The sequence below is a fragment of the Apostichopus japonicus genome, chromosome 1 (assembly GCF_037975245.1).
Source record: "Apostichopus japonicus isolate 1M-3 chromosome 1, ASM3797524v1, whole genome shotgun sequence".
NCBI classification, from domain to species: domain Eukaryota; kingdom Metazoa; phylum Echinodermata; class Holothuroidea; order Aspidochirotida; family Stichopodidae; genus Apostichopus; species Apostichopus japonicus.
This window is the reverse complement of record NC_092561.1, coordinates 18297765-18310353: the sequence shown is the minus strand read 5'-3', so window position 1 is coordinate 18310353 and position 12589 is coordinate 18297765. Positions and strand designations below refer to the sequence as shown.

At 34.1% G+C, this 12589-nt stretch overlaps 2 protein-coding genes across 2 annotated transcripts; both read right to left on the bottom strand.

The window, feature by feature from the left end:
* Positions 1-68: 68 nt before the first annotated feature.
* Positions 69-5623, bottom strand: LOC139969755 (uncharacterized). The gene is made up of 7 exons (XM_071974984.1): positions 5435-5623; positions 4624-4713; positions 4044-4331; positions 3487-3864; positions 2756-2866; positions 2165-2198; positions 69-1596 (listed from the first exon to the last, which is right to left on the bottom strand). Exons 2-7 carry the CDS (start codon positions 4709-4711, stop codon positions 1524-1526), a joined length of 972 nt encoding a protein of 323 aa, XP_071831085.1. The 5' UTR covers positions 4712-4713; positions 5435-5623; the 3' UTR covers positions 69-1523.
* A 2812-nt stretch (positions 5624-8435) lies between these two features.
* On the bottom strand, positions 8436-11624 carry LOC139972110 (sodium-coupled monocarboxylate transporter 2-like). The gene is made up of 3 exons (XM_071979050.1): positions 10957-11624; positions 10371-10374; positions 8436-9856 (listed from the first exon to the last, which is right to left on the bottom strand). Exons 1-3 carry the CDS (start codon positions 11622-11624, stop codon positions 8528-8530), a joined length of 2001 nt encoding a protein of 666 aa, XP_071835151.1. The 3' UTR covers positions 8436-8527.
* Positions 11625-12589: the final 965 nt, after the last annotated feature.

The window sequence follows — 12589 nt, the reverse complement described above, 5'->3', positions numbered from 1 at the left end:
CTCAACATTCGTACTCGGGCATTGTACAAATCTAAGCTTGTTGTAAGTGCAATATTATCATGATTAATGCTTGCCCTTAGACCGTTGAATATATACTCGTTTCACAACAAGAGGAATTCTACTTGTACTCACATTCATGCTGTATGGTTTACTTGTACTAAAGTGTGGGAAATAACAGACTATGTCTATAAAAGAAATAAAGGTGACATGCATAATTAGGATGAGTTTCCATTACCGTCAAAAAAGGATATTAAGGACGCTATAGCTTTCAGGTAATTTTTAGTAGTCAACGGAGTATCAGAATATAACAAATATCACGCTGATCAAAACATGAATATAAATTAGTCTATTGTTTCTATCCTAAATTTCATGTAACCGAGAAAATGGTATCGCAAACTCAAAGACGAGGACTTTCAGAGGTCCCTACAAAAAGCAATCATGCCTTCCTATGCTTGTTTGAATAGCTTAAACATTTCAAAAGTTACGTAATTTGAAATCCCAACATTTCTCACCTCTCTTTCAATATAAACAGAAACAGGTTGTACTAAAAAATATGCTCTTAAATTACATTAGATAGAAGCGAAATATTAGGTTTCCAACACTTCAGTGAAATCAACCCTTCTACATACAAAATATATAAAGTTTTATTGCGTGTGATTAAACATGCATATTGCACAAATTACATGGTATATAGTCATCTTATAAGGCAAAAATAGTAAAAAGTCGCGTGTCACATAACTGTTCCACTCAAAATATATAAAACATGAACTCTCCTGCATATAATTTCATAAGATAGAATGAAATAAACTGAAATTGGAACGCCATTTTCTTTTATAAAATTTAATTTGATTTCGAATCCACGTGGTGGGAAAATAACTTCTCATAAGGAATATTCATTATACAACTCGTTCTGTTTCGAATACAACGCTCAAATATGATGGGTCAACACGTTGGCCTGACCCACTCAAAAGATATCCATACTATCAGAATAGTTTTAATGACAACAGTATAATGCGGAACCATCAGTTAAATCCTTCTACAAAATGTATGTCATATCAGATTAATATTTTATACAAGGTAAACATACAGTTCCAATTATTAGTTCACTTTGAAACTTAATGCAGAAACGAGTTTACGTATTAACGTTGTTGTTGCCACAAGTTCTTTCTTTTTAGCCTATGAAATGAAGTTTCGATGAACTTTTTACTTTCATTTCGAACTGATGATCAATATTAAATTATTATAAGATATTAGTATATTCCTTCTACAATTTATATAATATTCTTTACAAATTTTAAAATTAGAACAATATTTTGTTTACACATTGCTAACGTTAATTTAGCAAATGTTACACCAATATTTAGTTACAAATTGAGGCAAAGTTTACAAAAAATGTAAAAGTTCATTTTGGAATTGTGAAAAAACAGCTATAATAGTATTTGACGAAATACATTGCAAAACAACGTCAACATTTAACATCTTCCGGACAGAAATTGTTGTTTTGCCCGCTGACTAAGTTTGGATTAGGTAACTCTTTTGTAGGCTAGTGGCGTAGGTTGCGTCGATACGTTGCTCTCTTTTGGTAGTTCCACTTCACTAGAATGTGAAAAAGAGAAGGAAAAAAAATAACAGAACTTGGTCTCGTAATAGTTATTTTGCACTTGAAAAGAAATAAATAAAAGCAAAGCTTCAAACCAACCAAAGGATCTCTGTGATATAATAGAGACTACAAATATTATGTGACAATTCCATTATGCGAATGTCTTATTTGAAGCCCGAGTTGTTTACATTTACAAGATTTAGTTTAAGTAGATGACGCTATCACACATTAACATGACACTCTCGAGTTGCATACTTCATTAAAAAATGTGTTTGTAAGCTAGTTTATGACATAAGTATATCATACATATCGACAAATACAACGAATGATACGTAACTTTCATTTCATATCGAATTACGTCATGTTTCACCTTTTTTTAAATATAATTTCAGATTGTTAGAAAGACAATTGCAGATGCAGTACACGTCGACAGTTTCATGGACAGCAGCGAACATGTAACTTTGAGCAACGGGAATAGATATTAAAACACTTCATTACTACGAACATACACTTTGACCATCATTCAGTTAATATGAAAGATGTATTATGAAATTTCAATCTCACCAGTAAATAGAGATTCCATCGGTATAATGAATATCTATGAGAAATGAAAAGAAAATATTTTATAGTAATTGAATCGCGGATAGTTGATATTTCTTACTATTTGATTGTTTCAAATATTTAAATATAATATTTAAAGCTGTGCCATAGTAAGAATCCACTTCACTATAGCTTTTTTTCTTTCATTTTTGTGTTATCTTATATTAGTCACTTCTGTCTCAAACTATAGTGATCCACACATTTCATCACCGATCCACATAGTCATTAAAATAATACTTTATCGCGACTTTATTCCTCGGACAAATCTAAACAAGATACGGTAATGAGACTGATGTTGATTATACCACAAATAATCGCCCATAGCCTTCTTATCGTTTTCGATATATCGTCAGGTAAGAGTTAAGAGGTGATGAATTTGACGCAAACAGGTGTGATGTGATAGGTACAAAATGAAAACATAACCTATATACGTTTCTTTTGTTTATCCACGATATCAAGTTTGGTATTTAATATTTCAACTTTTGTAACAATGACAACTTATAATAATGTAATATTTCTTTTGGGTGTCAAAAACATTATATATTTGTGTCAAACCTGTTTTTCGTCTTCTCCTTATCCAACATGCAACAGAGATGAGCATAACGGAGCCAAAGACTACCAGTGGAATAATGCAAACAGTAACAAACAACAGTGTGTAGTTTGTGTCTGAGGAACAAACCAATTGATTCCATGTAATGACGTATAAATAGATATTGGTATCAATGCATGATAATCTTTAAATATTCCAGTAAAAGTTTATGATTTTGATTATACATGTTTCTTCAATATCATTGTCTAAATTATCAGTTGATATTCGGCAACTGTTATTTGTTTCCTTTTGAATTATTTGGCTAGTTTGAAGTGGGGTGGGGTGGTGGTGTGAGGGTAGGTGTGATGTAGGTGTGATATAATGTAACTCTAGTGCACTATATGTCTTGTTACGTTTCGCCCAATGCAGCTTCTCTAAGATTTCAAACACCGAAATAGATGTGGACCACGCCACAAAGTATCTTGTGGGAATACTGACGTGCTTATACAGAACCAGTTATCAACTTATAGATTCAATCGTCTCTCAATATAACCAAGAACTAATTCATTTAAGAGCAGCATTGTGGAATAAATACACCTGGTAAAGACTTACAGAAGTTTGTTAAAGATTTACTCGAGTTCCATTTCATTTTTTTTTTATATCCGATCATTCATCTAGTCTACAAAATTGTATTCTTATTAGCAACAATTGGCTTAGTACTACATGAATGAAGCTGATAATGAGGCTTTTTATTTACCTTCGGCTTGGAGGATCTCAGACGAATCGTTAGTTTGTATTGAAATACTGATCGTCACATTTCCTTGAAGACTTCCAAAGCTCTCTTGAGTAACATGGCAAGTGACATTAATATTCTCGACGAGGGTGAAAGATAGCTGAGCTTCGATGTAACATGTTTCATAGTTATTTCTCTGAAAGTTCTTTCTTTCTCCTTCATTCTCTTCAACTGTTGTCTGCATTGTCCAATGCAGGGAGGCATTCCCTGGTATACTGAACAGACAGTTAAGAAATACACTCTCTCCTTTAGGAAAGAATACAATGCCTTCATGAACGCTGCTGTTCAAGTTTACGTGAAGTTGCAAGTGCGAAGTAGAATTCATCGGTTGACTTCTGTCATCTGAACAATAAAGTATAAGAATGTAAGAACTCTAGATGTAGTATTGATAATCAATCAATCAATCAAGTCATAATTCACATATTGGAAATGTATTTTCTATTTTTCTTATTCAAATTCGACAATGTAACATTATTGTAAGAATGAAACAAGATGTTTAATGCCAATCCTTTATAACTCACCAATAAGTTTGAGAACGTATTCACTATAGTTTTTTTGGTTGAGTGAACACGTGTAATTGCCTTCGTTCTTAGCTTGAAACTGATGGATGTACAAGTTTGAATGAGTATTGTTGACAATCTCACCGCATGCGTTATCAATACCTATGTCGCGTGGATAGGGCAGCCTCTTTGTGTATATAACCTTATTGTTGAATATCCACACCGAGCTATAATTATTTTCAGGTTCGACAACACATTTTAATGATGTCGATTCTCCTTTGCGAACGTACTTCTTTATGAGACTGGTAGCTGTTGTAAGAAAACAGAGATAGGATCACTGTAATACCTAAATACAGTTAATGTTAGTGTATTTTAGGTAATGTAAGTGTCAGATTTTAATAGTTTTAATGAAATTGTTGTATTTTTCATAACATAACATTACTTGTGTTAAAAAACACTTGATAACTCAGAAAGGTAGTAACGTTATAATACATGTAACATTTAATTCCGTAGGCTAAGCTAATAATGTACTTGAGGAAAAAACAGTGACTGCAATTGATATTGTTAAGTTTTATTCTTGTTTAACTCTTTTTTCACTTACTTTCTGGCAAAATAAGCACACAAAAAAGATAGACACTCGAGACGCCACGAAGTGTAATTCTGTTGACCAGGTTCATCTTCATTCCCATGTCTACAAAACAACATAATTATAACAGCGTGAGTATTAAACGATTTTCTTGAAACTTTAACAAATAGAGAAGTAGTGAATTAGCTGAGAATATAAATATACCTATATAATCAGTTGAACCATTTGCCTGTCTACAAACGGAAGATAAGTGTAACCATCAATTGATTTGAGAAGGTATTTTATGCCTCCTCGTGTAATATGGAATGGAAAAAAAATATATGAACATATAACGGCAGCAACATGGGCAAACACTTTGTAGAAGAATTGATGGTAGAGGATCTAATTTGGATGTTTTTAGTTTACAAACTTTCAGAACTGATTCAAGTTCTTCTACGGATATAGGTGCAAATGAAATGAACCCAGACATGAAAGTGGAACTCGTGTAGCATTCAGAGGTTGTAGCAGATGGCTGGTCATGACAACTAAATCCAGATTTGTTTTCTAAAATGGATGATTTTTTTCACAAACTAATCCGAAAATAGATCGGGAAGTACGGAACTTTCAAACTTTTAATTCAGTAGCAGTGCCTTACTAATTTGATAATCCTAACTATCTACTTAAAAAGCGCTCTTATTTTTGCTCTTTCATATAAAAAAATTTAAACTACGACGTTTCCTTCACATATGCTTTGTATGCTATACGAATTGATAAATGGTTGATCCGACAGTTTGTCTTTACTGTTTAATTGTGAATGTCAATAGAGTATTTGAAGAGAAGTACTTACCATTGGTGCAAAAATCCGTAGGACTAATGTATCAGTAAGTTTCGATATACTCTTCAGGATAAATATGAACAACTCATTAACAAAAGTATTAAAAGGTATGTAAAAGAGGAAGAGGATATTTCCAAAAGACATCTATCCGCAGAAGTAGCTTAATTGCGTAGCGAGATTTTATATGATGGACAATACTGTTCAAAGTACACTTACTAGTGGTAGTTAGTTGTAAGTGGTACTTGAACTTAATAACATATTACTTTCAGTTTATTGTTTGAAACTAAAACTAAATGCAATTAACTTCATAGACGTTGCTTTCTTCAACAGTTTTTAATTAATCATTAAAGAGATAATCTGTTTTTAAAGGTTTACTTCCTTATACAAATTCGAATATAATAATTATGATGTTAAATCCCTATTCCCTTTCTTTTTTGAAAAATGAACGTGTTTTAAGTTACTTCCTTAACCAAATTCGATTTACAGCAGTTATAATAATAATTTCGTGTTTCTCATCCAGTTACACACGCATGTGATAGAACATTGTGTAAATCGCAAAGCGCAATTACCGGAAGTAACATAAACTGTTACAATATGTTTTCTTCTTCTATCCTCGTGACACAGCGTCTTTTGATTGCAGGGCAAACTTTTTCGTCAATATTGTAGACTACCTATATGTCGATAATAATCATAACAATTATGAAATCTGGTCTGTTGTTTTGTATATTATCGTTGTCACATTTTCGTTGTCACATTTTCGTTGTCACATTTTGCAGGGCAAACTTTTTCTTCAATACTGTAGACTACCTACATGTTGATAATAATCATAGCAGTTATGAAATCTGGTCTGTTGTTTTGTATATTTTCGTTGTCACATTTTGTCACATTTTCGTTGTCACCTTTTCAGTGCAAACTTTTTCTTCAATATTGTAGACTACCTATATGTCGATAATAATCATATTAATTATGAAATCTGGTCTGCTGTTTTGTATATTTTCATTTTCACATATCTTTCAACGATTAAACACCAAATGCAGTCTGTTTAGTTTTTTTTTCGGCCTTAGTGATTACTAAAGGTAAGCAAGAAAGAGACAATTTGAAACAGAGGAAAGAACAAAGGAAAGTTGAAAAACGTTAGCAGAAACTGAAAACACAGTTAAGTTAAGTGATTTAATTTTACTGCCCCTGACATAATTACACAGTAAATTGCAAAATAAACCTATCAACTTGTTTTCTCGAAACGAAAATGAACAACATATTAATGATATATAAATATATTGACTGCTTTCAACCGTTATATGTCGTATAATTTTACCGCCAATCGCTAGACTACACAGCAGCGATGGTGTACTTAATAACCCAAATAATCACCGTGTATACGTCATTTTATATGGACACGAACGGATAACTTCACTCAATTTGAATATAATATTATGATTCTTTTCGGACAAGAATAGTTTCAATTGCGCTCAGTTATGTCGGATTTACTTGTTAATATTACTGTGGGTGTTAAAGGAGACACAGGCTCAACTTTCGTTATTTGCCTATATGATACATAACTGTTATGAAACATTTTTCCAAACAGTTGTAAGTATAATAAAGACCCTCATTCTATTTGCGAAAACTTTGACAGAGGAGGTAAGACTTGATCTAGTCAAACTATGATATCAGAAAGCCAAATATACTTCAGTCTTTCATGTTTGCCTTTAAAGGGTGTGAAGACTCGCGCAAAAAGAAACGTCTAATGCCGGTAATCTGACCTAGTTTCGAATGAGGTGTAACAGAAGTGTAAGACACCACCATCGACCCCAGAAAATACACACACACTAGTGTAGACACTAGTGTACAGTCAGGACATACAGATGCGGTCAATACCCACAGCACAGTGTACAAACGATACAGCGATGGATATCTCAGGTCAAGCTAAAGATAACAAGGTATCATGTTTCATTTCTGTCTCCATTCTGTAGCGACAAGAGAAAAACTTCACTTGCACGCAACGGGAAGTTAACGTTTTAAAGATGGCGGCACCCTGTTTGGGGCTAGTCTTCAATGCCTTTAAGTGTTACAATACATAAAGTTTAACCTAGATTCTCAAATATGTAAATACTTATCATGACATATTATGAAATTGATTTGTATGTCAACATTGAAATAAGTTAATCTGAGAATAAAACTGAGAACAAGAAACAAAGAGTAAAGGGTTTGATATTGTAGTGAAGCAACGACATCACAGATTTACAAAATGACATACCCCAGACACAAATTTATAACTAAGATATCTCTCAAACGGAGCAATATATTTCTTAGCAATTTCAGTTGCTCTTCTTCAAAAATGTCTCTACCATTCAAGTCAAAGATGGTGGTTAGGTTTGTGTCTCCTTTAAGATGTGCATTCTTACTCTTTATTTATCAATTCTCTTTCCTATATTTCAAGTTCATTTCGACTTTCGTTCAGTCTGCATGCAAGCAAATTCTTTCTAAAATGGCTATACATTTTTCATCAAACAGGACACTTTTCATTACAGCTTCATTTCATTTGGCCGCAATTTAGGGAAACATCTGTTATATAAATTATGTTTTTAATACACCCCGGATAAACGTAAGCAGTATATAACCTTAACAATGTCAATTATATATATATATATATATATATATAATATATATATATATAATATACATATATATATATATTTATATATATATATAGTACGTATACAAAACAATACAATACAAGCTGTAGTGTGAATTAAAGTCAATGGTTATACATTTTGTTAAAATTAATCATAACGTGTAACTTTATTAGATAAATTACAATTTTATCCCATGCTCACATAGCATCAATAATATTATAACACTCACACATCACACGACATGGAGTAAACGTTTTACTCTAATACATACACATTAAAATTCTTTAAAATCCGAAATTCAAACAATTTCTACATAGGATGGTTGTTTCATGAGTAACTGAAGTTTTTATTGGTTGATATGATGTTAACTTATACGTGACGTATATTTCCCATCGATACGCCATTATTAAAGATGTCGCTTCATTTAATCACGTTGAGATCCATGACTATAGGATACCGGTATCGGATTTACTTATCCTAAGGCGATATTGTTTGTATCGGTTGTTTGATTAACAGCGGTAGTTTGTATCTTGACCATATCTTGAAAAAATTTTGGGGCATTCCGATGAGCACTTAGGATGACAGGACTTAAGAGACCTTGGTCAACAAATTCCGTTTGATTATTAGTAAGAATACTCACAAGAATACCAACAATAAAACATGGCGTACACGTAAACAAAGTGGTGAATAAAAATGATACAGAATAAAGGTTTTGAAAAGGAACAGTATCTTCGCCAGGCATCTTCCGGTTCGTTGACATGGGGTCAGAGGTGAGCAGATAAGATTGACTAGTTGTAACGTCGATGTAGTTAGGTGCGGGTGAATTACGTGGACAATCATCGATGGAGAGAGGCAAGTCCGCCGATGGTGGTGGGTATGTCATAGAGCCTATCAGGATCCAAAGTCCAAATGCGAGACCTGAAGCAAATCCTACTAAAGCACCGGTGTTGTTTGCACGTGGTACGAGCACCCCTAGAAGGAACATCCCAAGAACAGGACCGTATATGGCACCAATGACACCCAAGCTGACTTGAATAAGACTCCCTAGAGACGACGCCAGGAAGGCAGTAGCCATAAATGCACAGCCGAAAAAGACAGCTGAAATCTTGACAATAAATGTAAAGAGCTCGTCGGGTAAAGCTGGCCAAAGTATCTTCACAATGTCTTTTCCAGTTACCGTTGCCGTAGCATTAATCGCGGTCGACACTGAGCTAAGTGCTGCACTAAATATGGCGGACACTAAGAAACCGGTCAAGCCCGGCACACCACTGAATACTTCAACCATAAAATATGGCACAATCTGGTCTACACGTGATATCTGTCCAAGAGTCAACGGGTCGCAACCATCATAGTACGCAAATATAACCACACCGACGGCCACGGCCAGTAACTCCAACACACCAAATATACATAAGCCTATAAAAACGGCCCACTTTGCGCTGTGAAGATCCTTACACGTTAGCGCACGTTGAGCAATGTTTTGGTTGACTCCTGCTACGCTGATAATGGTTGCCGAGCCACCAAGAAATGTGGACCAGAATGTAAACCGTATGGTTGGGTCGAAACGGAAATCAAACACAGTTGATCTGTTTCCATTAACAGCCGCCAGCCAAACGGTTTCGACACCGCCAACCTGAGAGCAGCCGGTAGCTATTATTGTCACGAATCCCACGACCATTACTGCACTCTGGAATTGAAAATACAGCAAAATAAAGAAAAGATTTGTAGATACTAATTTGAGTAAAATCACGACGAAACATATAGCACCGTTTTGGTTACGAAGCATCAAGTAAACAATGATCTGTTACAGCTAGTTTTGGAATACTGTGGTTAGTATCAGGAAGAACACATTATGCGCACCATTTACTTAATTTCCAGCATACGAAAATGCACACTTCCTAATCAATAAGTTTGCCGCTTCTCAAATACTAGCATTTTATATTGTAAACAAGAAATACTAGCTGTTTAAAGAGAAGAAAAAACCCAATTATCATCTTCAACTTATATGACTGTCTGTGATGTCTTGGTGTTACTATATATCATCTGAACACTTGTCCTTCTTCTTTATCTGTTCATGTTTTTAAGTTAAGAATGTGACCAGAGCTGATACTTAAAACATAGCATCATTAGTCATGGTAAGGGATTGAATATCTAGATTCGAAAATCCCAAGAATAAAGATGGATCACACGATTATAAAATGCTGTACTAAGACACTAATGATACTCGGGTTCTAAAAGCAGTACTTGGAAACTGTTACTTAGTATTCTGGACCTCAATTGTACTTGGTAGTACGCGGTACTTTTATTAAAAGTACTTGACTGCAACATATATATGAAAAATGTGGACATTTGCTTAGTAGGACGATCACTACACTTTATTCTCCTTACTTAAAATGTAGTTCAAAGAACATAATGCCAATGCGATGCTGGTACGGAAGAGGGTCAATTGACGTTTTGATGAGATGCTACAATTCGTCAATATGGCAAAAACCTGAATTTGACAATTTGGCGTGATGCATCAACTCGTCAAATAGCAAAAATCTTAAAATTCACGTTTTGTCCTTAAATACTGATGTATTGTGACAACAATCTTTCTGACAACAATCGTTTTGTCGAGAAGCATTAACTCGTCACATTGGAGTATATCTAAAGATAGACGCTTTGACGACATTACATCAAATTGTTGTTATATTCCAGATTTAAAAGAGTCCAAAGTCGGTAACTTTCAGGTTTTGGGGGCATTCTTACGAGTTGATGCATCTCGCCAAAACGTCAATTGACATGTCACTACATATATGCTTCCATGTGCCGGATGATAATGGCGGTGTTTACCCATAAAATGAATTAATTATATTTTGTGTACTGTCGCCAATTACGGTGGACCTTGACTCAGCTCAAGGCTCTAATATTTGAAATCTCCTATCCATGACTTTTATCATCGTTAATCGTGTAGACAGGTTGTAGTTAAAAAGCAAATCATACTTCCTTGGGTTTCTTACCTGAAACATATCAACCCATATTACGGCTTTGATACCACCAACTGCACTGTAAAAGGTGCAAACAATACCAACGGTCAAAATAGATCCATAAAGGCTAAGTCCTGTTACAGCATTCAATACCAAAGCAGGTGCATACACCGCCAATCCCATACCCAACAAATTAGCCGCAAATTGAACTGCTACCGCGATGTATCGAACTGTTGGACTGAAGCGCATCCCCAGATATTCAAACACGCTCGTGATCTTCAGATTGTAGAAAACAGGCAGTAGCAAATTGACGACTAGATAACCAGCAAATGGTCTGCTTAGAGCGGACGGCCAATATCCTGGGCCCCGAAGATATACTTCTGCCGGTGTACCGAGATATGTGATTGCAGACACGATACTGACAGCCACAGAAACTGCCACTGGGAAACTATGCATGGATCGGTTAGCTAAAAAGTATTGTTCGGATGTCTTTTGACGACCGGCAAACATCGCGTGATATATACCGATAAGAACCGATACGGTTAATACCGCAATGAAGATGAAATAATCCAGACCAGAAAAAGCATTTACTTCCACCGACATCGTTAATGTTAGCTTACAAAGTTACTTGAAAATAGGAAACGTCTCTGTTTGTTAAACTAAACAGATGTTATAGACATTCAATACAAACAGAGAACTGAATTTCAACCGAAATAAAGCCGTACATTTATTAGTTCAAAGCAATTATATAATTGAAACAAATTAAACAAATGGATTTACCAGCAAATTTGTTATACCAGCAACGTTGTTATTGTCCGTGAAATTTAATTTGCTTTCAAAGTTTTTTTATAGGAGCCTCATAAACTTTTAGGATTTGTAACGATAAACAGTTATGATAACTTGTTTCAGATGTCGTTTTCAATTGTTTTTATTAACCTTTTCCACTTGTGAAAGGCCGTATTATTTCGATATTAAGTATATACTTATTATATATACATATAGAAATACACACACACACATATATATTATATATATATATATATATATATATATATATATATATATATGTATATACATACAAATATACATATATAGAAATATACATAAAGAAATATTTATACATACACACACACATAGAAATATACATATAGAAATATATATATTTAATCTGACAACCCTTTATACACACACAAATTCATTGGTAAATTATGATAAATTTCGTCTAAGCATGCGCTATTGTTTATATATTAAATGACATGTAAAATAAATTCACGTTTTAATCCATCCAACATTTCGATGGCAATTGTACAGACTACTACAACGAAAGAAGAAGAAGAGAAAGAAACAACATGATGACATTGCTTGTTTGACAACAGAGAGAGAATATTTTCAGGGCCGGATCCGCAGGGTTTTCAGAAAAGATTGGTATTGGGCAGACTTAGCAAATGCTGAATCTCAAATTTTAACACAGAAACTTACAAAAAGTTGATTGAAATGGTTTCAATGTCAACACTCCTTGAAAATAGGAATTAAAAACAGAGAGAAAGTGAGAGGTTTGAAATAACCTC